This window comes from Schistocerca piceifrons, chromosome 11, assembly GCF_021461385.2.
Source record: "Schistocerca piceifrons isolate TAMUIC-IGC-003096 chromosome 11, iqSchPice1.1, whole genome shotgun sequence".
Classification (NCBI taxonomy): Eukaryota; Metazoa; Arthropoda; class Insecta; order Orthoptera; family Acrididae; genus Schistocerca; species Schistocerca piceifrons.
This window is the reverse complement of record NC_060148.1, coordinates 141,048,308-141,075,125: the sequence shown is the minus strand read 5'-3', so window position 1 is coordinate 141,075,125 and position 26,818 is coordinate 141,048,308. Positions and strand designations below refer to the sequence as shown.

Sequence of the window (26,818 nt, the reverse complement as noted above, 5' to 3'; positions counted from 1 at the left end):
TCTTCTTTGGTACATTTGTTCCAAGAACGAATTTGAGACATTTATTATTTACATGTACAATAAAATTACGATGTGTTACAGTTAATAAACTTATGTTTCCTACAAGTTTCATTCAAATACCATTACATACAAGAGAAGAATATACCTACAGTCAATTGAAATACTATAAAAATTCTGGAGAAGTGCTAATATCCTAGGTTTTAATGATTCATCATTTATGATCACTGGAATTTACTGCACCCAATGCATTTCATGATATTCATATAGTACTTCATGCACAATGCATCACCGATGTGAAAACTTACATCATGCTCAACGCCATCTAAATCCCGTTTCAGTTCTAGGTCTTGCTTTATAAGAAGACTAGGCATTACAATCCTTGGTGGATCTTGAAGAAACTGAAAAAAGAAAGAATGGCAAATTCAAAGCTTCTGTTCTTGTGCTTGTGTTACACATCAAGTGGGGCTAAAAAGCTATTGGTCACATGTATTCACTTACTGGCATTAGGTAACAAGAAAATGTGTCACATTAAATTAGATTTACTTTCATTCCAATTGATTCATACTGAGGAGGTCCTACAGGACGTAGGAAATGTCAGAAAAACATGATGCACATTTGAAATCAAATTTCTGTTTACTTTGGAGGTAGACATATCAGGTATCAACCAAGCAGAGATTATTTCACCCTTGCCAAGGAGCTACTACTAGTACTACTACTCCTCTCTCTCTCTCTCTCTCTCTCTCTCTCTCTCTCTCTCTCTCTCTCTCTCTCTCCCTCTCTCTCTCCCCCTCCCTCTCTCTCTCTCTCTCTCCCTCTCTCTCTCCCCCTCCCTCTGAATGTGCCAAGGTGCAGGCTCCAATAAGAACATTTGATTTTATGATGATCCCAGCTCCCTATTTTCTGACCTATGTTATTCAGTGGAAGATGATAGGGTACCTCTGCAAAGCCAATGAGGGCACTATGGTCAAGAAGAAACTAAGCAACTAGCAGGTTATATGCAGAATTCGTTTTTTTAGGTCATAAAACCACCTGTAAAGACAATAAGCTGCTAAATGCAGATCTAAGTGTGGGTTGGTTGGTTTGGGGGGGGGGGGGGGGGGATTAAAGGGACCAGACTGTGACGGTCATCGGCCCCTTTTTCCAAAAAAAGGGAAACCACCCAAAGAGAATAAAAAACGAACAACAGGAAAGACGTCAGACGACACAGGACAAGAAATACTCCTACAGAGATCAGACGAAACAAATTAAAATCACACAGAGTGTGACAGTGGTTGGCCGACCATAGAGATAAAAAGGAAAAGCCAACCACCGAGAACACATTAAAAACTCAGCGTAAAATCGTAGGCCAATGGCCAGAATCAACACAAAAGAACAGAACAAACACTCAGAGTAAATAATAAAAACCCCCTGCCCGAATAAAACGGAAAACTAAGTCAGCCATACCAGGGTCATCACATAAGAGGGCAGGGAGCGTATCAGGCAGTGCAAATGTCTGCCTGACCACAGCTAAAAGGGGGCAGGCCAACAAAATGTGGGCCACTGTCAAAGCCGCCCCGCAGCGACATGCAGGAGGGTCCTCCCGGCGCAGTAAATAACTGTGTGTCAGGTGGGAGTGGCCAATGCGGAGCCGACAAAGGACGACAGAGTCCCTGCGGTTGGCTCGCAGGGATGACCGCCACACTGTCGTCGTCTCCTTGATGGCACGGAGTTTATTGGGCATGATCCGATTGCGCCATTCAGCGTCCCAAAGCGCAAAAACTTTTCGGCGGAGGACTGCCCGCAAATCAGTCTCTGGGAGGCCAACGTCCAGAGACTGTTTACTCGTGGCCTCTTTCGCCAGGCGGTCAACATGTTCATTGCCCGGGATACCGACATGACCGGGGGTCCACACAAAGACCACAGAGCGGCTGCAACACGCAAGAGTATGCAGGGACTCATGGATAGCCATCACCAGACGAGAACGAGGAAAACACTGGTCGAGAGCTCGTAAACCGCTCAGGGAATCGCTACAGATAACGAAGGACTCAACTGAGCAGGAGCGGATATACTCTAGGGCACGAAAGATGGCGACTAGCTCAGCAGTGTAAACGCTGCAGCCAGCCGCCAAGGACCGTTGTTCGGAATGGTCCCCTAGAGTTAGCGCATACCCGACACGACCAGCAACCATCGAACCGTCGGTGTAAACAATTCCAGAGCCCTGATACGTGGCCAGGATGGAATGAAAGCGGCGGCGGAAGGCCTCTGGAGGGACCGAGTCCTTCGAGCCCTGTGCCAAGTCGAGCCGAAGGCAAGGGCGAGGAACACACCACGGGGGTGTACGCAGAGGCGCCCGGAAAGGAGGTGGAACTGGGAAAAACCCAAGCCCACAGAGAAGCTCCTTGATGCGTACGGCGATCGGACAACCCGACCGGGGCCGACGGTCTGGCAGATGGACGACTAACTGCGGGAACAGGACACGATAATTTGGATGCCTGGGCAAGCTAAAAACATGGGCAGCATAAGCGGCCAGCAAACGTTGGCGTCGGAACCGCAATGGAGGTACACCTGCCTCCACTAGGACGCTGTCCACAGGGCTGGTGCGGAAAGCACCAGTGGCAAGGCGTATCCCACTGTGGAGAATTGGGTCCAGCACCCGCAACGCAGATGGGGATGCTGAGCCATAAGCTAGGCACCCATAATCCAGGCGAGACTGGATTAACGCCTGGTAGAGCCGCAACAGGGTAGATCGGTCGGCGCCCCAGCGGGTGTGGCTCAAACAACGCAGGGCGTTGAGATGCCGCCAACACGCTTGTTTAAGCTGCCGGATATGAGGCAGCCAAGTCAACCGGGCATCAAAAAGGACACCCAAAAACCTGTGGGTCTCCACCACAGCAAGAAGTTCGTCGGCAAGATAAAGCCGCGGCTCAGGATGGACCGTTCGGCGCAGGCAGAAATGCATAACGCGGGTCTTGGCAGCTGAAAACTGAAAACCACGCGCTACAGCCCAAGTCTGCGCCTTGCGGATTGCGCCCTGTAGCTGACGTTCAGCTGCTGCAATGCTAATAGAACTATAGTAAAGACAGAAGTCGTCAGCATACAGGGAAGCGGAGACAGAATTTCCTACTGCCGCAGCGAGACCGCTTATTGCAATTAAAAACAGGCAGACACTGAGGACAGAGCCCTGGGGTACCCCGTTCTCCTGGACGAGGGAGGAACTATACGAGGCCGCGACTTGCACGCGGAAGGTACGATACGACAGAAAATTTCTGATAAAGATCGGCAGAGGGCCCCGAAGACCCCATCGATGAAGCATAGAAAGGATGTGATGACGCCATGTCGTATCGTACGCCTTCCGCATGTCGAAAAAGACAGCGACCAGGTGCTGACGGCGGGCAAAGGCTGTACGGATGGCCGACTCAAGGCTCACCAGATTGTCGGTGGCGGAGCGGACTTTACGGAACCCACCCTGAGACGGAGCCAGATGGCCCCGAGACTCCAGCACCCAATTTAAGCGCCGGCTCACCATCCGTTCAAACAACTTGCAAAGAACGTTGGTGAGACTAATGGGACGGTAGCTGTCCACCTCCAGAGGGTTCTTTCCAGGTTTCAAAATGGGGATGACAATACTTTCCCGCCATTGCGACGGAAACTCACCCTCGACCCAGAGACGGTGTAAAGGTCGAGGAGGCGTCGCTTGCAGTCCACTGAAAGGTGTTTCAGCATCTGACAGTGGATGCGATCTGGCCCGGGAGCAGTATCAGGGCAAGCGGCAAGGGCACTCTGAAATTCCCACTCACTGAATGGAGCGTTGTAGGGTTCAGAAGCGTTGGTGCGAAAAGAAAGGCTCCGACGTTCCATCCGCTCTTTAATGGAGCAGAAGGCCTGGGGGTAATTCGCAGAAGCGGAACTCATAGCAAAATGCTCTGCTAAGCGATTGGCAATGACGTCGGAGTCAGTACAAACTGCTCCATTCAGTGAGAGCGCAGGGACGCTGGCAGGGGTCAGATAGCCGTAGACGCGTCGAATCTTGGCCCAGACCTGCGAAGGAGTGACATGGAGGCCAATGGTGGACACATACCGCTCCCAGCACTCCTTCTTGCCTTGGCGGATAAGGAGGCGGGCCCGCGCACGCAGCCGTTTGAAGGCGATAAGGTGGTCTAAGGAGGGATGTCGCTTGTGACGCTGGAGCGCCCGCCGGCGATCTTTAATCGCTTCAGCGATCTCAGGCGACCACCAAGGCACAGCCTTCCGCCGAGGGGACCCAGAAGAACGGGGAATGGCAGATTCGGCAGCAGTAACGATGCCGGTGGTGACCGATTGAACCACCGCATCAATGTCGTCATTAGAGAGAGACTCAAGAGCGGCAGTGGAGGAGAACAAGTCCCAGTCAGCCTTATTCATAGCCCATCTGCTAGGGCGCCCAGAAGAGTGACGCTGTGGTAGTGACAGAAAGATCGGAAAGTGGTCACTACCACACAGGTCGTCATGCACACTCCATTGGAGAGACGGTATGAGGCTAGGGCTACATATTGAAAGGTCAATGGCGGAGTATGTGCCATGCGCCACACTGAAGTGTGTGAAGGCACCATCATTTAAAATCGAGAGATCGACCTGCGACAATAAATGCTCAACAATGGCGCCTCGACCTGTTGCCACTGACCCACCCCACAGAGGGTTATGGGCGTTGAAGTCGCCCAATAGCAAGAAAGGTGGCGGCAATTGGGCTATCAGCGCAGCCAGGACATGCTGTGAGACATCACCATCCAGTGGAAGGTAAAGACTGCAGACGGTAACAGCCTGTGGCGTCCACACCCGAACAGCGACAGCCTCTAAAGGTGTGTGGAGAGGGACAGACTCGCTGTGCAGAGTGTGAAGGACATAGAGGCAGACGCCACCCGACACCCTTTCATATGCTGCCCTGTTCTTATAATAACCCCGATAGCCACGGAGGGCGGGGTTCGCATTGCTGAAAACCAAGTTTCTTGAAGAGCAATGCAGAAGAAAGGGTGACAGCTGATAAGTTGTTGGAGCTCAGCTAGATGGTGGAAAAAACCGCCGCAGTTCCACTGGAGGATGATATTGTCCATGGCTGAGAAAGGCATGAAAGGACTGGGAAGGCAATTTACGCTGCTTGTTCACTCACTGCCACCGATTCAGTACCCGTACGAGAGGCATCCATGGTGTCTGAGGGACCAGCGAGATCAAGGTCCTCAGCGGACGCTAGAATCTCGACTGCATCCTCAGACGCAGAGCGCGAAAGGTGCGGTGGGGTTGGCGCCACCGCAAGTTCTTTGGCCTTGGAGGTCTTTCTCTTGGACTTCTCTCGCTGAACCTTGGGTTGCACCGGCTGGGAAGGCTTCACCGAGTCAGTCTCCGGGACAGAGGAGGATCGTGAAGCCCTACGCCCGGCCGCTGGTGAGGACTTATGCCACTGGCGGCCGTCATCCTTCCCGCTGGTGGAACCCTGGGAAGGGAGGGTCCCAAGGGAACTCTTGCGGGCGAGAGTAGCCGAAGAAGTTAGACGCTTCTCCGGCTGAGAAGCGGGGACGGACGTCCCCGACGGGTGGGAGGAGGTTGCTCCTGAGGTAGGTGGTGCAGGAGCAACCGGTTGGGTAGAGCCCCCCCACAGACAAGGGGGCAGGAGGAGTCTTACTGCTTATTGAGCTGGCTGGAAGTCTCGAAACTGATGGGGCTAGCACAGTTGTCGTAGCAGCTGCATAAGAAGATGTCATTCTCACAGGATGGAGTCTGTCATATTTCCTTTTGGCGTCAGTATAGGTCAGCCGGTCCAGGGTCTTATATTCCATAATTTTGCGCTCTTTCTGAAAGACTTTGCAGTCAGGCGAGCAAGGTGAATGGTGCTCCCTGCAGTTGACACAGATGGGAGGCGGGGCACATGGAGTATCGGGATGAGACTGGCGTCCGCAATCTCGACATGTGAGGCTGGAAGTGCAGCGGGAAGACATATGGCCGAACTTCCAGCACTTGAAGCACCGCATCGGGGGAGGAATATAGGGCCTGACGTCACATCGGTAGACCATCACCTTGACCTTTTCCGGTAACGTATCACCCTCGAAGGCCAAGATGAAGGCACCGGTAGCTATCTGATTTTCCTTCGGACCCCGATGAACGCGCCGGACGAAATGTACACCCCTGCACTCTAAGTTGGCGCGCAGCTCGTCATCAGACTGCAAAAGAAGGTCCTTATGGTAAATAACTCCCTGAACCATATTTAAACTCTTATGCGGCGTGATCGTAACAGCAACATCCTCCAACTTGTCACAAGCAAGCAACCGTCGTGACTGGGCAGAGGATGCCGTTTGGATCAGGACCGATCCAGAGCGCATTTTTGACAAGCCGTCCACCTCCCCAAACTTGTCCTCTAAATGCTCGACGAAGAACTGAGGCTTTGTGGAGAGAAAAGACTCCCCATCAGCTCTCGTACAAACTAAGAATCGGGGCGAATAACTATTACCTCCATCCTGAGACTTACGCTCCTCCCACGGCGTGGCCAGAGAGGGGAACGTTTTCGGATTGTACTTTTCAGCATTAAATTGAGCCCGAGAACGCTTAGAGACTGCTGGCGGCTGGCCGCCAGCGAGAGATGATGTACCACGCTTCATTGCGGGTCATCCGCCCTGATGCCACCTACTCCGACCAAGGGCCCTCCCCACGGGCGCCACCCAGCCGCAGCAATAGCCACCTGGCAGGATGGCCATTGCCGGGAGTCCTGATGCCCCAGGGAGACGGGCATCTACTCCTTGGCATACGTGGGGAGTTAATGGCGCAGGCATCAGTAGAGCGATCCCTGTGTTGTCAGGGGGCTACAACCAAGAGGGTACATGGCGGCCCCACCACAACGGACTGGCTACCATGCTGGATCTTAGGTGCAAAACTGTCCAAGGTCGTCGTCGCAGTTAAAAGAAACACTGCAGAGTGCAGCGTGGGAATCGCACCCAGGGACGTATCCTCGCCCAAGAGATGGAAAACGAGCGGGACACCATTGCAATGACGAAAAAAGCCGGCTAAAGGTCTCAATGCACGACGGATACAGTGCACCACGTAAGGCGCCCTTCCCCAATTGGCTCGCTCTTCGGAATAATTTAGAAAGATGGAGGTCAAACCCGAGAGGGGACCATCACATAAGGCCAAAACATGTGAGACTCCTTTTAGTCGCCTCTTACGACAGGCAGGAATACCGCGGGCCTATTCTAACCCCCGAACCCGCAGGGGGCCTAAGTGTGGGTCACCAAATTTTGGTACTGAGGAAAATACATGTCTAATGTCACAAAAACTAATGCAAACCTGAAGTAAAAGTAAAGCTTTCAACAACCTGGAGTTAGTTATTAACACCTTAGAGCTCTGTTAGACATTGTCTTACTGGATGTGGTACACCACTGGCTTCCTCCAATTTTTGAACTCACTGACACAGTAAGTTACATGAGGACCTAGAGCTTCACAATGGAATGGAAACTGTCATTTTCCACATAGACAATTTCCACGTGAAAAAGTGACAGATGATGCCTGGGATGGAACCCAGAACACTTGAATTTGTAGCCTCACACCCATTCAATAAGGAATCCTCTTACTCTTAGAAAATTGTATATGCATTCAAGACAAGATCCAGAGTTTCATTAACTAACAGTGGCATTGTATACAACACTGGAAGGAAAACTAGAAATAATTAGCTACAAAATCAGACATTCCATGCTGAGGACCCACTAAAAGATGCACCACAGAACACAGGCAGTAATACATTATCATGAAAAATAAGTACTGGACAATGAGATAAATCTGCATTTATCTCATAGCATGTTACTGAAATTTGGAATCTGCATGCAGGTAAGTATCAAATGTGAGGAAAAAATAATTTTGAAATGTCAAATGTGATGTGGAAAAAGTAACAATTTGAGTTCCAACATCCACCCACCATAGTACATTAATGCTTAAGAAATAGTCTGGTAAATATTGTATACAAAACAAAATCCTCTATCATACTGTAGTGACAGGATATACACTCCTGGAAATTGAAATAAGAACACCGTGAATTCATTGTCCCAGGAAGGGGAAACTTTATTGACACATTCCTGGGGTCAGATACATCACATGATCACACTGACAGAACCACAGGCACATAGACACAGGCAACAGAGCATGCACAATGTCGGCACTAGTACAGTGTATATCCACCTTTCGCAGCAATGAAGGCTGCTATTCTCCCATGGAGATGATCATAGAGATGCTGGATGTAGTCCTGTGGAACGGCTTGCCATGCCATTTCCACCTGGCGCCTCAGTTGGACCAGCGTTCGTGCTGGACGTGCAGACCGCGTGAGACGACGCTTCATCCAGTCCCAAAGATGCTCAATGGGGGACAGATCTGAAGATCTTGCTGGCCAGGGTAGTTGACTTACACCTTCTAGAGCACGTTGGGTGGCACGGGATACATGCGGACGTGCAATGTCCTGTTGGAACAGAAAGTTCCCTTGCCGGTCTAGGAATGGTAGAACGATGGGTTCAATGACAGTTTGGATGTACCGTGCACTATTCAGTGTCCCCTCGACGATCACCAGTGGTGTACGGCCAGTGTAGGAGATCGCTCCCCACACCATGATGCCGGGTGTTGGCCCTGTGTGCCTCGGTCGTATGCAGTCCTGATTGTGGCGCTCACCTGCACGGCGCCAAACACGCATAAGACCATCATTGGCACCAAGGCAGAAGCGACTCTCATCGCTGAAGACGACACGTCTCCATTCGTCCCTCCATTCACGCCTGTCGCGACACCACTGGAGGCGGGCTGCACGATGTTGGGGCGTGAGCAGAAAACGGCCTAACGGTGTGCGGGACCATAGCCCAGCTTCATGGAGACGGTTGCGAATGGTCCTCGCCGATACCCCAGGAGCAAAAGTGTCCCTAATTTGCTGGGAAGTGGCGCTGCAGTCCCCTACGGCACTGCTTAGGATCCTACGGTCTTGGCGTGCATCCGTGCATCGCTGCTGTCCGGTCCCAGGTCGACGGACACGTGCACCTTCCGCCGACCACTGGCGACAACATCGATGTACTGTGGAGACCTCACGCCCCACGTGTTGAGCAATTCGGCGGTACGTCCACCCGGCCTCCCGCATGCCCACTATACGCCCTCGCTCAAAGTCCATCAACTGCACATACGGTTCACGTCCACGCTGTCGCGGCATGCTACCAGTGTTAAAGACTGCGATGGAGCTCCGTATGCCACGGCAAACTGGCCGACACTGACGGCGGCGATGCACAAATGCTGCGCAGCTAGCGCCATGCGACGGCCAACACCGCGGTTCCTGGTGTGTCCACTGTGCCGTGCGTGTGATCATTGCTTGTACAGCCCTGTCGCAGTGTCCGGAGCAAGTATGGTGGGTCTGACACACCGGTGTCAATGTGTTCTTTTTTCCATTTCCTGGAGTGTATATACTTTTCAGCTACATAATTGAAGATGCATGAATTCAAACAGTGAAAAAGATTTGGAGGAAAATTACATCAATAGAGTACAACATGACATGAGGTTGACCAAATATAAGCAACATGAGCCATGCCATTTTATCAGGAGCTGTCCATCCATTTCCTTGAAGAGATTTAGAGAATCCATGGAAAACAGATCTAAATTTCCAGAGGACAATCTGAACTCATTCATATCAAAATCACATCCTATGACATTAGCACAGCTGTGAACATGAATTCCTGTGAAAATCTACAAAACATGTTTTCCAAAAATTAGCCTGTGTAACTGTTTAGAAAACACACACAACAGGAAAATATTTATTCTGTTAGCAATAAACATGCCCAAAATTATAAATTCTCTAAATACAGAGATTGGAACATGAGCACTGGACTACTGAAGCATCACTGATTGCTACTGTTAAAAACAAACTCTGGAAGGCAGGAACATACTTCTGCCTAACAAACCTGATAAAGTGATCAGACATGATGTAACAGACAATACACCTAGCATGGGGAATGTTGTGGAATACAGTGAGGACCTGCATATGTTAACAACATTACATAGTTACATGACAGCAGATATCTGTACAGCAAATTCAAATGAAGCTAAATCCCCTGAATCCCCATGGCCAACCAAAAGTTGAACATATGAGAACCACCAAGACAGCTTATATAAGAAGCTTCCATTAATTTATAAGCAACATCATATCTTGCAAAACATGAAACAAAAAACGAAAACCTTAGAACTTCTGAAGAAAATTTTTAGAAAAGGGATCAAAGACATCTCTACAGTTGATAGTTGACAATGATGCAGATTGTAGCAAAACGGAAGACAGTAACAGAAAAGACATAATTACAATGCTTTGCCTAGAAATTTTCTCCACAAAAGAACATAAAAATGCATTTCACATTTCTTACTACAGCACAGGTACTAAAATTACACATACATAATTGACTAAAGTGGGGACAGGAGGGAGAAGGAAAAACCAAACTTTTTCTGCACAATTTACCACTAGACCTGAAGGGGAAGCCATCAGATGAAATAAAACAAGTGGATGTGGCAGGATTACCTCTGGCAATGGAAATGTTATTTTATGGAACAGTGGCGTTTCATGGGAATAGAAAAATGCACAGGTCATTTCAAGTTGTAAGAAGAGGCACAGCAAACATGTTTGGAGCTGAAGACCTAAACAGCAGATAATTTTGTTCTCCTATATGATTTTGGAAAGAAAACAGTTCGTCTGCATGAATAAAAATGAATCCTACAGTCATTCATCAAGTAAAATTGACTGCTCTATTCACTCACTGTTCTGCTGAATGAAATCAGCCAATACAATTTTGAATACCGGGTGATTTAAGCTAATCACAAACGTTCACATAGTGATCTAGTGACTGTCTAATATTAGAGATTTGTCTAACAACAGATGTAAAAATTTATTTTACCTGCGCTGATAAGTTATACCTGGATTTCTTGCACTTTTATGGGCTGCCACCTTAACCATTATGGACACATCCCTGTGACAATAATAACTTGACTGAAAAGGGTATCTTGCAGATCATCCTCTTCAATTTCCTTCAGACTTCCAGTATTTGGAGTTTAGTGCTGGAACATCAATTTCCTAAACCAGCACTAGGCAGTAACCAAACTAAAAAAAATTGACTTTGAAGATCAGAAGACTTCTGAGTGCTGCCTACTACAAAACATTTCCTATTTATTAAGACAATTGCTGGTAATTGAAAGAATAGCATAAAAGTGCCTTAATGAAAAAGTTGCTGGTTCGGATCTCCTAGTAGGAACTACTACTTTTTAAAAACTTTCACGTCTAATAACAACTCGCAAATTTAACAAATACTGAATTGTAATGGTTTGGTAAAAATCACATATCTCTTCATCATTCAACATATTAAAACAAAAATTTTGATACATTCATGCGAGATTTATTTATTTTCAATTTGATGCTCTCCATTTTTGTACCAAAATGTAATTTTTTAACAATACTCGCATTTTCATGTAACTTTTAACTAAAAATAACTATTAGAAAAGTATGACTCAGGATGAATTAAAATTACCATTTGTTTTACATATGGAATTTAAATAAAACTAAAAGAACTGGTGGCACTTAGTGTGATCTGAACCACCAATTTTATGATTATTATAATATTATCCTATGCACTCAGCTACAGACAACTATACAATACATTTCTTACACTTCTCACCACTCACAAATCACCCAATTGCCAAATGCATTTCTTGTTTCTACTTTTATGGAGAACAGCATCATACTGCTTTACCAAATAATTGGCTGGCCACTGACCTTCAAATCCTGAACCTAAGACGAAAATCTATGAGGACACCCAAGTGAAATCCCCTTGGCAGCCTGGAGGCATGCTTGGTTAGGCTAATTGTTTAAGTAACTGATCCTGAAACTAGGAGTTACAGCCTCAAATCTGAGACCTAGCAACAGTTTTCATCTGTTGGTTTGTATGTGTACCAATGCAGTCTCACAGAATTGTTATTTATCTTCATATAGATAATGAAGTAATTCTACAGATAGACATGCTAGAACTATTGCTCCTGCTCAAAGACAGCACTTTAAACAATAGTTCACAGTCCCCACCCCAAATGAACCATGGACACTGCTAAGTGGGTTGCTTGCATGTCAACAACATTGAAAACAGTGTTAGGTGCAAACACAAATAAGTATTATCTGAGGAGATATCAAACTTAGACATGGATCCTCAAGAGGGGCAAAATACTTTTCATCAGTTGCAGGAGCAATGGTCTGGATTATCCACAGACCTGACCTTGTAGCATTAACCAACTTCCTGTACCAATAATGCAAATGGCTGAAAGCAATGCGAAACTGTAGCTCTTTTTGTTTTTCTTCTCAAGAGCATGCAGCTCTACTGCATGAAATTGTTGTTGTTGTTGTTGTTGTTGTTGTTGTTGTTGTTGTCTTCAGTCCTGAGACTGGTTTGATGCAGCTCTCCATGCTACTCTATCCTGTGCAAGCTTCTTCATCTCCCAGTACTTACTGCAACCTACATTCTTCTGAATCTGCTTAGTGTATTCATCTCTTGGTCTCCCTCTACGATTTTTAGCCTCCGCGCTGCCCTCCAATGCTAAATTTGTGATTCCTTGATGCCTCAAAACATGTCCTACCAACCGATCCCTTCTTCTAGTCAAGTTGTGCCACAAAATTCTCTTCTCCCCAATCCTATTCAATACCTCCTCATTAGTTACATGATTTACCCACCTTATCTTCAGCATTCTTCTGTAGCACCACATTTCAAAAGCTTCTATTCTTTTTTTGTCCAAACTAGTTATCGTCCATGTTTCATTTCCATACATAGCTACACTCCATACAAATACTTTCAGAAACAACTTCCCGACACTTAAATCTATACTCAATGTCAACAAATTCTCTTCTTCAGAAACGATTTCCTTGCCTTTGTCAGTCTACATTTTATATCCTTTCTACTTCGACCATCATCAGTTATTTTACTCCCTAAATAGCAAAACTCCTTTACCACTTTAAGTGTCTCATTTCCTAATCTAATTCCCTCAGCATGACCCGATTTAATTTGACTACATTCCATTATCCTCGTTTTGCTTTTGTTGATGTTCATCTTATTTCAAGACACTGTCCATTCCGTTCAAAAGCTCTTCAGAGTCCTTTGCTGTCTCTGACAGAATTACAATGTCATCGGCGAACCTCAAAGTTTTTACTTCTTCTCCATGAATTTTAATACCTACTCCGAATTTTTCTTTTGTTTCCTTTACTGCACGAAATTATCTTAGGCAAAATATTCAGGAGGTAAAATAGTCCCCCATTCAGATCTCCAGGCAGAGTCTACTCAGGAGGATGTTATCAGGAAAAGCTGGCCAGGCAGTCTATATGTCTTAGTGTGGAGTATTACATATCTTAGCAGGATTAGCATATATCACTAGGATTAAGATAGATATTGCCTACAGGAAAATTGAAGAGATCTTTAGAGAAAAGAGATGCACTTGGATGAATATCAAGAGCTCAGATGGAAAACCAGTTCTAAGTGAAGAAGAGAAAGCAGAAAGGTGGAAGAATTATATAGAGGGTCAATAGAAGGGTGATATACTGTAGGGCAATATCATGGAAATAGAACAGAATGCAGATGAAGATGAAATGGGAGAAATGATACTGCATGAGAAATTTGACAAAGCAGTGAGAGACCTGAGTCGAAACAAGGCCCTGAAAGTATACAAGATTCCATTACAACTACTGATAGCCTTCGAAAGGCCAGCCCTGACAGATCTCTACCATGTGGTGAGTAGGATGTAGGAGATAGATGAAATACCCTCAGACTTCAAGAAGAATATAATAATTCCAATCACGAAGAAAGAAGGTTTTAACAGACGTGAAAATAACCAAACTATTAGTTTGGTAAGTCATGGGTGCAAAATACTAACACGAATACATTACAGATGAATGGAAAAACTGGTAGAAGCTGACCTTGGGAAAAATCAGTTTTGATTCCATAGAAATGTTTGAAAACATGAGGCAATACTGACCCTACAACTTGTCTTGCAACACAGATTAAGGAAAGGAAAACCTATATTTCTACCATTTGCAGACTTGTAGAATCCTGTTGACAACGTTAACTTTATTACTCTCTCTCAAATTCTGAATGTTGCACGGATCAAACACAGGGAACAAAAGGCTATTTACAACTTGTACAGTAACCAGACGGGAGTTAAAAGGAGTTGAGGGGCATGAAAGGGAAAGAGCAGTTGGGAAGGGTGTCAGACAGGGTTTTTTTTTTTTTTGGTGGAGTTTAAGGGCACTCAACTACTGAGGTCATTAGCGCCCAGTCACAGTTATTAGAGCACATGGAATCTAGTAAAACTCAAGGGGAGGGGGGGGGGGCACCAGAAAGGCTTGACAAAGATGCAGATAAAATAAGTAAAAAAGTTGGATGTCTTCGGACATGCCAGTCAAAGTTATAAAACGCAAAACACGAGCAGCTGCTCGAGCGTCATCAGCTAAAATATCCGGTAAAGTAGATGGCAGGGACAGGACAACATGAGATTGACTAAAGCAGGGACACAACAATAAAACATGGCGCACTGTTAATGCCTGAACACAAGGGCACTGCAGGGCTGGGTCACCTGAGAGCAGGTAGCGGTGGCTAAACCGGCAATGCCCAATCCGCAACCTGGTCAGAAGGACCTCCTCTCGCCGAGATGGTCGGGAGGAGGTTGTCCAAGCAGTTGGGAGCGGTTTTACTGCCCGGAGCTTGTTTCCTTGGAGGGATGACCAAGCATCCCACCACATCGACACAAGCCTCTTACAAACATCAGACAGGGTTGTAGCCTAGCCCTGATGGTATTGAATCTGTATACTGAGCAAGCAGTGAGGAAAACAAAAGAAAAATTCGGAGCAGAAATTAAAATCCATGGAGAGGAAATAAGAACTGAGGTTTGCCGACGACATTTTAATTATGTCAGAGACAGTGAAGTACCTGGAAGAACAGTTGAACAGAAGGAACAGTGTATTGAAAGGAGAATATAAGATGAACATCAACAAAAGCAAAATGAGGATAATGGAATGTAGTCGAATTAAATCAGTGATGCCGGGGGATTTATATTAGGAAATGAGACACAAAGTAGTATATGAGTTTTCCTATTTGGGGAGCAAAATAACTGATGATGGTCAATGTACACAGGATATAAAATGTAGCGTGACAATGGCAGGTAAAGCTTTTCTCGAGAAGACAAATTTGTTAACATCAAGTATAGATTTAAGTGTTGGGAATTCTTTTCTGTAAGTATTTGATTGGAGTGTAGTCTTGTAAGTAAGTGGACAAAATGGATGACAAACAGTTTAAACAAGAAGAGAAAAGAAGCAAACATCAAACAATGGAAAATCCAGAATGGAATGTAACAATACCAGAGAAGGAATGTCTCTACTCATGATACAGCAGTGATGCTGAGTCACAATAGGCACAATAAAAAGATTCACATAATTAAGGCTTTCGGCCAGTAAGGCCTTTGTCAGCAGTAGACACTCATTCGCATGCGGTCTCAGAGAGCTGAAAGCACAGCTTGGCAGTGTGGTCTCAGCTCCCTGCATATATATATCTGTGTGTGTGTGTGTGTGTGTGTGTGTGTGTGTGTGTGTGTGTGTGTGTGTAGGAGAATAGAAGCTTTTGAAATGTGGTGCTACGGAAGAATGGTGAAGATTAGATAGGTAGATCATGTAACTAATGAGGAGGTACTGAAGAGAATTGGGGAGATGAGGAATTTGTGGCACAACTTGACTAGAAGAAGGTATCTGTTGGTAGGACATGTTCTGAGGCATCAATGGATCCCCCATTTAGTATAGGAGGGCTGTGTGGAGGGTAAAAGTCAAAGAGAGAGACAAAGAGATGAATCCACTAAGCAGATTCAAAAAGATGTAAAGTGCAGTACGTACTTTGAGATGAAGAAGCTTGCAGAGGATAGGGTAGTATGGAGAGCTACACGAAACCAACTGACGATGATGACGACAACAGCCTAGGGAGGTTAGAGACTTTAAAAAGGAACCATTGATAGGTTGTATTCAGTTGTAGTAAGAGCTGAAGTGCAGTGGCAGAAAGCACAAGACTTCTGGTCAGGTCAGTACAGGATTATCTACAAAAAATCAAATAGGAGTCATGCAGGGAGAGCCCCAGTAATGAGCAAGAAAATAGGAACACAAGTAAGCTATTATCAACAGCAATGTCAATGAATTACCATAGCTAAAATAGGCATGAAGGAAATACAAGAGTGATAGAAATCTGTATGGCAACAAGACCAGCAGAAGAATGGAATAGGAAAAAGTTTGATGAGTAATTATTCAAGAGCTAAGGAAGATGAAAGCCAATTCTAGAAGGTAATGAAATTCAATAGTAGGAACAGGATGCACAATAGTTACGAGAACATCCAATGGCATAAATGACTGAAAGGGGGAAGCTGCCTGGTAGAATTTTGCACATTGCATGAATTAGTCACTGCAAACACTTGTTTCAAGTATCATGAAAGAAGCTTGTGTATGTGGAATAACCTGGAGAAACCAAAAGGTTTCAAGCAGATTATGTAATGTCAAATACAAAGATTTCAAAACAGGATTGTGAACTACAAAACATTTCCAGTGATAAATGTGGAATCTGGCTAGAGTTGTTTTTATTAACTGCAGAGTAATGTTGTTGAAATGGTAAAAGTAGAATTTAAGTACATGGGATTTGGGTAAGATCAATGAACCAAAAATCATTGATAGTTTGAAAATGAGCATTAGGCAACAAGTGATAAATAGAGGGTAATTATACACTGGGTGATGAATAGGCAGCTTTGAGATGAAACAGTGAAGGCAGGCGGGAACATAGGTAAAACGTAAGGACTAGTACAAATACCTTAACAACTCATGAGATGCTGAATTTAACTGATGAGAAGAGAAAATACAAACATGTGGCTATTAAAACAGACAAAAGGGAACACAGACATTACTGGAATGATGTTAACACAACATGCAATATGGCTAAACAAGAATGGTTGTAAGGCAAAGGGGAACAAACTTGCTCCAGAAAGGGGAAAGGAAGTAGTTGTAGACAAAACTGGAGATTTTATGAGATGGCCAGAATTTGATACAACACTGAAAGAGCAAAGTCTTAACAAGGCCATTGCAGTTGATGACATTTGCTCAGAATTATTGGGATACTTGGAAAAGCCGTCCTTGACAAAATTATTCCACTTTTGTGCAAGATACGAGATAGCTGACAAAGTTATACATCAACCAGAATGTAATAACTCAAATTCGAAGAAAGGCAGTTGCTAAGAGGTGAATACTATCTGACCAGACCATCAGATAAATATATCATGCTTGCGAGAATGGAAACGCTTTTAGAGGGTTAACCTTACATAAGATCACTTTGGGTACCAGGAACATGTAACACAAAGCAATACTGATACTATGGCTTACCTTAGACGAGTTAAAGAAAGACAAAATTGTGTTTACAGCTTTTGCAGATTTACTGAAATGCTTTTGAGAATGTGGAGTTGACTGCACTCTTTGGAATTTGGACAGCAGCAGAATAAATAGACAGGAAGCCCAAGTTTGTCTGCAACTTTCACAGAAACCAGACTCCAGTTGTAAGAGCTGAAAGACATGAAATGGAAGCATTGCGTAGGAAATGAGACAGGCTTGTAGCGTACATCTGATATGCACTCTGTATGATGAAGACATGAAGGAAATCTCGAAGATAAAGGAAACTGTGTGTTTACCAATGACAATGTAATTCTATCAACAAAACCAGCATCTTGAAATTGTCAATGAAGGGATTTGTGGGAGGTAAAAGCTGGAAGAGAAAATTTGTATAGTATTACTAGAAGAGATTGTATGACAAACATCAATAAAAGCAATAGAATCTAGCTGAAATAGATCAGTCAATGTTGAGTTTCAACTAGAAAATGAGACACTAAAAGTAGCAGACAACTTTTGCTATTTGGGCACCAAAGTAACTGACAATGGCTGAAGTAAGAAAGAAATAAAGTGAAGACTAGGAATATCAAGGAACATGTGCCTAATAAAGAGGACTGTTCACATCTAATATAAATTTAAGTGTTAGGAAGTATTTTCTGAAGATATTTGCAGTGCAGCCCTGTGTGGAAGACAAACATAAATGATAGGCAATTCAGACAAGATGAGAATGGAAGCATCTGAAATGTGCTACAGAAGAATGCTGAAGATTTGATGGGTAGACGAAACAAATGAGGGAGGAACATAGGGACCAATTTCACTAACACAAGGGACCTGTTAATAGCACAAATTCTGAGGCATCTAGGGATAGTCAATTTGGTAATGGAGGGATATGTGAGGGTAAAAAGTGTAGAGGGAGACTATGGCATGAAGACAAGAAGCAAGTTCGAATGAATGTAGTAGGTGACAGTCATCAGAGATTAAGAGGTTTATAGAGGGTAGACTGAAGTGCATCAAGCCAATCTATACTATATTCACCAAAACTGAGCCATAACATGACACTGCTTAATTTCTTACAGTCACACAAATTCTAGACTTACCTGTTTGCTCACTTGCTCATCCAATTCTTCTTTTACTTTCATGGTAGATGTGTGTAACTGAACCTGTGGTGAATAGTAAAAAAATATCTGCAAGGAGTTCTTTTAAGAAGACAATTTTAGATATATTACAAACAAGTATCACATATTGTAAGTCTATGACACTTCTAAAGAATAAATGACTCATTCTTTTCAGAGAGTGGCTTTCTCGGTGACAGTCAGTAAGGTGCATTTCAATGGTAATGATCAAAAAGTTATATGAATGATTAGTGACAACATATTTGAAAATTTACTAGCATCTTGCACTTCATTTTCCTATGCTGCTTTTTTCGGTCATATTTCCTACTTCCATAATATTTATTTACTTATCATTAAGTATTTTATATTAAATGCGCATCATATAAAAAACAGTGTAATGAAATCAGTGGGTACAACTAGAAGCTTTAATATTAAAATCAACAATACCCATATCATACAACTAATTGCAACATGAATTTTCTATCAGCCAATCAACCTGTTTTATTTTGAAATATCAAAATGATGTGGATGAAGCAAGGAGGGAATAATAAGTAAGATTTTTGAGGCCATTCACTTACTGAGAGTTTCCTGTTCTTGCTAGCCTATGACTTGGGATGTCGATTTTTGCATTACTTACAGTATCTTCTTTGTAAACTGCTTTCTGGAAACACATTCTTTAACATTCTCCCTGATGCCAACAGCAGAGTCATAGAGATATCAAAAACTATTAGTATTCTAAGCCTGGTAAACAAAATACAGATGGCACTGTATGTTCCACTTAGCATATCACACAGACCTTTTTTTATGTTACTGATATCAGGGGAATTAACACATATCTGAACCAAACACTCCTCTCAGTTTACACCCGAGGTAGAGCAATCTTGAGGACTTTTCTTGCAGATTTGGTTGGTGTGTTTTTTACCAGTTCACTTTCCCATTAACATGAAATCTGGCATGTTTACTTTCTATACTGACTTGCAGACAAATACAATGAAACAGTATTAAAAAATTGAGGTTCTGGACAAAGCCCTTCTGAAATAGAGAACACATTCACAGGAACACAACACACACATGGCCACTGTCTCCAGGAACTGGGAATGACCATCTGCTTTTGGTATGAGCAACCATCTGTTAGGGTGGGTTGTGAGATATGAGGAGGCACGGGGCAGCAAGATAGGGATAGTAGTGTAAAAGTGGGAGGAAGGGAGGGGGGAAGATAATGTGTTCTCAGTGATAGCATGCAAGGATGTGGCAGAGACAGTATGAGTTGCTAAAGGTAGTTTTGGGAAGCTGTACTGTGGGAGGGAAAGGGGAGGAGAGAAATTGAGAAAGGGAAAATAGTAATTGCACTGGGAGGAAAGAAGAGAGAGAGAGAGAGAGAGAGAGAGAGAGAGAGAGAGAGAGAGTGTGTGTGTGTGTGTGTGTGTGTGTGTGTGTGTGTGTGTGTGTGTGTGTGTGTGTGTGTGTGTGTGGTGCTGAAGTGAGAGCAGGGAAAGAGGATATGGGTAGAGGACATGGACTAGCATAGGCTGAGTCTAGAGTGGTTACAGGAAATAATATGTTGTGTTAGAAGATAGAATCCAGTTGGGGCCAGCTGTGAAGCAGTTACTGAAGTGAATCACAACATGCTGGGGGCACTTCCAGCAAGTGGGTGGTCCAGCTTTCTTGGCCACACTTTGCCACTGGTCACTCCTGCAGACAGAGTGATTTAGTTGTCATGCCTCTGTAGGATACAGCACAGTGGCTGCAGGTGTGTAGTTGCCAATCACAAGGTTGCTTTCACAGGTAGCCCTGCCTTTGTGTTGGAGATGTCTGACAGGGCTGCAGGAAACATGCATGTCCTGCATGTAGCTCTGTTTCAGAGATATGAGACATGAGGCAAGAGGTTGAAAGCAGGGCTGGAGTAGCAATGGGCAAGAATATTTTATAAGTTCAATTGGAGACAAAACAACTGTGGGAAGGGTGGAGAGATTATTCCTCAATTCAAGGCATGAGAGGTAGGGTAAATCCCGGCAGAAAATGTGATTCAATTGCTTCAGTCATGGGTAGTACTGACTTGTAAGGGGAGTGCTACTCTATGAGTATGTGGGAGATGGGGGTTGACCAAAGCGTCCGATCCCACCCGTCGGCTTTGACCCATGACTTAAGACTGCTGTGGTGTGTGACATCATGGTGGTGTGGAATTTAGTTTGTGAGAGTGGCGTATTTGTAGGTGTTTTGATGTGATCGGTGGTGCTCTCTGATGGTGTGTTCATGTGTTGTGTGTTAGGTGATGTTTTTGGTTTAGTTTGCATGTGTGGCGTGTTTATAGGTGGTGTATTGTTGCGGTTGGTGGTTCTCTCTGGTGGTGTGTTTATGGGTAGCCTGTTACGTGGCGTATGATGTTCATTTGCATGGTAGCATTGCACGTGTGTGGTATTGGTAGTGACTGTGCTTTCAGTGGAATATTTTTCAGGGAGTTAACAATTTTGGCTTTGTTATGTCAATGTTACTTTTTTTATTGGTGTGTGTGAATTTTGGTAAACTGCTTTTTTTATGTCTTTGGTAGGTATGGATATGACTAGCAGGGTCAACAGTTTTCGGTTGTCGGTGATGATGGGGGACAGTGCGTTGTCTCTAATAAAATTTCTTTAACTATTCGGAATTTTGGATGAAGTCTGGAAATGTTCAGTGTGTTGTGAAGAAATGCGGCTTAATAAACTTCTGGCATATCTGATCAGGGATGGCTATATGTGGAGGTGTCTTAAGGATAACAGGTGAAGGGAAATGTTCGATTCCAATTCGTGGGATCGGGAGCTGCTGTTGAGCTATGTAGATCAAGCGAAGCGTCCGATTCCACAGTATATTGTGTTAATGAAATTTGAGTAGTTTTGTGCCATCTTTTTTTTTGTCGTTTTGTGTCATTTAGTATGGTGGTGTGTGTCTAAATTTGTTCGTATTTACTTTGTCCCCACCCAAAACCCCCAATTTCCCACACTTGTCCCGTTAGTTTCCTTAGGTTTTTGTGGAACGTGTGTGTTGGTTTCTAATTGTATTTTCGTGTTAGTGGTCATGTTTATGTCATGACATCATAGGCGCCATATTGTAGTCTTAGTGTATGTTCATTTCCGCCATATTTGTGACGTCATGGGTCAAAGCAGATGGGTGGAATCAGACGCTTCTGTATTTGTGACTGACAAGACAAGGCATGGGAATTCCATTTCTGGGCAACGCCTGTAAAGGAAATTTTAGGCTGTGCACGCCTCAGTGTGACCCTTAGCATTTCCTTCAAACCACATTGTTTCCCAATATTCTTAGCTGGTGGAGTCTCCTTACATTTCGCTTCCCCTAACACTCTGCATCAGAAAAAGTCTACCTTGCACACCTACAAATTCTTTCATCACCACCACTACCAGAACCACTAGTGGTAGCAACTGCAGTAGTAGAAGTACTGCCAGTATTAACTTTTAGTTCATAGTATTATTCAGTTACACTGCTACTTCAGACACTCAAATCATTGTATTACTATTTGCCATATTAAAACTTAGTTTCCGAAAAATATGATATAAAAAGGGAAACCAAGGTCCAATTTAATAGAGGGTCTGATGGACTTAATCAGATCAGGTTCAATAAACAAACCAATACGATCACAAAAATGTCATCAACGAATCTTGATCTGGTGAATGGTTTGTGATTCTGGGTGGTTAGTAAGGAATCCTCGAGGTAGCCTATGAATAAATTTGCAGAATATGGTGACATACAGTTGGCCTTTGATGTACTGCAGATTTGTTTGTAGGCAATCCCTTCAATAAAGAAGTAATTGTCTGTGAGAATGTAGTTGGACATGGCAACCAGGAATGGGCTGTAGGTTAGGAGACAGTCAGACACTGGGGAAGGTATTGTTCAGTGACAAAGTCATGTGTGTTGGGGGATGTGATCATAGAGGGTGATAGCACTTTCCTAAATTGTACAAAATGGAAACTCTTCCTACAACGTATCACTCATCCCCATGACCCCCCATAGCATCAATATTCACTAGTCTGTATGCTCCGCCCCACCTATTCCCTACCCTGCTCTCATTCTAGCACTGAGCAGTGCACACACCTACCCCACAACTTCCCCCCCCCCCCCCCCACCCCCCGTACAGCCTCCCAACACTGCACCTAGAAGCCCTATTCTGTCACCCTATGTCCTTGACCAATCCCACAGGCAGCACAGCATCACCTCCACATTTTCTGTGTTTGATTTTACTTTCTCTGGTCTTTGGAAAATGTAACTGAGGCGCCTGAGTTGTCGGCAACTGAGTTTTGCTTTTCACCATTGGACTAGTTCAGATACAACCTCACATGAAAAGCTGGAACAGCGACTGCTCAGTCACACAGCTTTGAGCTAATGGAAAAACAGATACATTTACAATATAGATGTAACACATGATATGAAAGTGCATTGTAGTCACTTCTGTAGTTGTTCCAAAAAGAAGTGATAAGAAGGCATGTGTGCTAAATCTATGATGACTTGCCTTTACCAACTGCTTACATTTTGAGATCAATGCTAGACCTACAGTACCACTAGAAGAATGAACAATCTGAATATGAGCAAGACACTACGAACACCAAGTTCGTAGAAAGAAAGTTAAGTGAGACATTGAAAGTACAAAGGTTTGCTACCTTCGGGGGGGGGGGGGGGGGGGGAGGGGGGGGAGGAGGAGCGAAAGGTCCTACTTGACCCAGACATTGGCAGTTGACACTAACAAAAACCTGTCAAGGCTACTTTCATAACGTGACATTGTCTAGCATGGGTATACATTTGTGCTTTCACTGCTCCTAGATAAACTTTCAAGATGAATGATTCAGAGCAAAGACACCTTTATAGGGTCACAAGTGTTTTGATCTAGCTACAAAAACACAAATTAATTACAGCACTTTGATGAAGTGAAAAATGAACAATATATTTTCAAAACAAGTTCAATGAGGAGAGAATTATCCGTAGAATGTTGATGGCCACACACTGGGAACTTCAAATCCTGCTGATCTCAGAAATACTGAATCAAGAAGTGAGCTTTAACAGTAGTGTTAGCATGTTTTAATTTGCCAGAAGCTGACAGTGACATTCTGCTATAATTATTTCTTTTATGAGCACCAAATCCGTAGGCATATGTTGTGTGTTACAGATGTGTCATATTTGAGCCCACATGGTTTAACTCTGATTATACTAACATTTAATTAATTTATGTGTTACCAAATATTTAGAGTGGTAATGTGAAAATCTACTTGTTAAAGAGCATTGCAAACATTCTGTAGTTAAAACTGTAACACTCCTTTACTCTTTTAGTATCAGCATTACCACCATTTGCTTCTTAGGGTTGTAAATTATACTACCAACTGCTCTTTCATTTAATAGTATTTCAGCTCCTCAAAGGATTTCAATAAGAGCTCTTTGTCACATACCACTTCCCTATATTTAATAGATTCTGAATACCTACCCCCAAATCAAAAACTGATCAAGAACAGTAATATTGCTAACAAGAACATTGAGTACATAAAAACAATTAGATGATCAATAGCAAAAATAATACACCAGGAAAACAATATTGTAGATCATGTGTTTAGATTTCACCATCAGGCACCATGACAAATAGACTGCCAACTATTATCTATGCAGTAAGTCCTCATATATATATCCCCTCTTGTCTGAGAAAGCAACTATGGTCAACTTAAAAACTGACCACAAATAGAGCATCTGATCAATTAATCCAGCAAGCCATACAACTGATCTACAGTAGCAGCTGAATCATCTGTACTCTAGCAAGTAAAGTCCTACTCATACCCATTAATAATACCACTTTCTAAGAAAGGAACAAATCTAGACATTAACAACACACCAAACTAAATCTCAAAGTAGAAAATTAATTTGTAATAAGTGATTGCAAACACCACAATAGTTCAAGAACATGTGACAATTTCCTAGTAGACAACAAACCTGTAATCATTAACATCTGGCATTCCAACATCACACTAACAATAAGCTACAGAAATTTTAAAACAAATTAAATATTGGAGAGCAGCATTATATACTATAAGATACCAATCCATTGCAAATATGTTACACAGCCAAGCGTCGCAACTTCATTTGGTCAAGAATCAAAACCAACAGCCAGTACCAAATATTTCATCTGACAAACAACAGGGAAGATAATCTGCTTGTTTACACACCACATTGCACAGAGATATTAATGAAACAATGGTAAAAAACACAAGAAGCTATTTACCAAGGAGCCTAGTTCAGCATATACTTCATTCTTCTCTTTTTTCAGCCAAGTAGTTCCCTTGGAGTCCATGAGTGCTCTCCTAATCCACTGAAAAACAAGAAATCAAAAGTGATATTGTTTAAATTGTTACTATTCAACATAGTGCACAGGCAGCATTTTCTGGCTGCAGCAAACGAGTGAATGCATATTAAAAATTTAAATCTGGCTGAGGAACAAAGAACCTGATAAAAAGAACTGATTTACAACTTTCTGGTTATGAGGACTCTGAAGCCTCACTGTCACTAATGGAAAACACACCTCAATTTGACAGAAAACAAAAACCCCTACACAATGGAAACAAATGACTTACAGTTACTGCTGTTACTTAGTAGCATTTGCTTGTGGTATACAATCATATTCTGAATATGGTAGCTGACATAGCTTGCTTTTTCCACATAAATTTCTATGTGTCATGTGAAGCAACTAAGATAAATTGAATTTACCAGACAAATCTATTTACTGTAGACAATTTTACATATGAAGAATAAAAGATTAAAATGCGTCTCGAGCTATATCTAAGCCTGTCAATGTATCCTGCAAATTCTTTAATATACAGAATTATGTTCTTAGCAACGTATGCAAGGACAGAAAAGAATTATTTCTCAATGATACTGGCTGCACTTTCAATCAATCTATAAACCAATATTTGCTCATGGTATTCAGAAAAGCAGAACATGAAAATCCACCCATACAGACAGAACTTTCTTCTTTTTCAGTCAGTTTAGTACGTATTTTTAACAACTGTTTCCTTATACAGTCATCTATATTCAACATTATCAACTTAATATAGCGCAATGCTGCAATCTTTACCCAGTCACTAAAAAACACACACTGCTGCCAGAACGTTGCATGGAAAAATAAATGATTCTTGACTGTCAAGATTAAACACCGATTAAATTCCTCTAACAAGACTTAGTGAAATTACTTTCTCATAAGCGTACCCATGACAATGTTCTGTGGTTTTGGGATGCTTTTGTCGATGGCAATTACACATACTCATTAGGCCTTACAGAGTCAATTACATTTCCCATATCCTTCCATAGATTGAAACCTGCACATTACTACAAACAGCAGTTTACACTATTTACTAAACTATGGAGCACATAGGCACATTGATAATCCATGGAAAACGCAACACAATGAATTCCCTCTACAGCATTCTCTTTCATACCAACATAACCAATCCCCGATACTCTGTATTAACGTGTGCTAACGAATCTTATGTGTCGGCAGTACAACGGTTTGCGCTACATCCCAGGCGAACTACAGATTAAAGTTAACTCCTACTGTCCCTATTCCTTCCTTCAAAAATATTGTTACCGAACTTCGCATGCACAACACAAGTAAATATAACAATATGAATGCAGCGTGTGTGTGAACTTCATGAGGGCATTTTTCGTCCATGACAAAGTATTTCACATTGGCTTCACTTTCTCTAACCACCACAGCATAGAGACACTTTTCCGGTAATTACAGACAACACATCAAAATTTCTGGCGGTTCTTTTGCCAAATCACGGGAAACATTTTGCAATTTTATCGGACAGAACGAAAACAGCAAGCATATTACATACCCACACGTCTATCTGGTATTTCTCGTAATTGCCGAACAGCACAGGTACGTAATGTGCACTAATATGTTTGTCTAAACACTAGTCACCTCCTGCTCGCAATGCGGAAACATAAGCTCACTGAAAATAACAAGTGTTTGGTTCTGATACACATAACCTGAAATAATTACTTACGAAATTCTAGGGCTATCTCAAACCATAACCACAGGCGCCAAAGATGATACAAGAATTAAATGTAGAACAAACTTATCATTCAAATGAGCCCAATAAATGAAATTAAACCTATATAATAACTGTACGAACAGTTACTAGAGCATCATAACAAGGCATTGCCTAACTACTTCATTCGAGGCAGTTAGCTGTAATGATAATTAAGTATTGACTTAGTACCATACTCAATATGCGTCTTTCGGTGATGTCCTGTCTCC

At 43.2% G+C, this 26,818-nt stretch overlaps 1 protein-coding gene across 1 annotated transcript; it reads right to left on the bottom strand.

The window, feature by feature from the left end:
• Positions 1 to 26,818, bottom strand: LOC124720354. The gene is made up of 4 exons (XM_047245681.1): positions 26,781 to 26,818; positions 24,782 to 24,868; positions 18,520 to 18,582; positions 1 to 398 (listed from the first exon to the last, which is right to left on the bottom strand). Exons 1-4 carry the CDS (start codon positions 26,781 to 26,783, stop codon positions 222 to 224), a joined length of 330 nt encoding a protein of 109 aa, XP_047101637.1. The 5' UTR covers positions 26,784 to 26,818; the 3' UTR covers positions 1 to 221.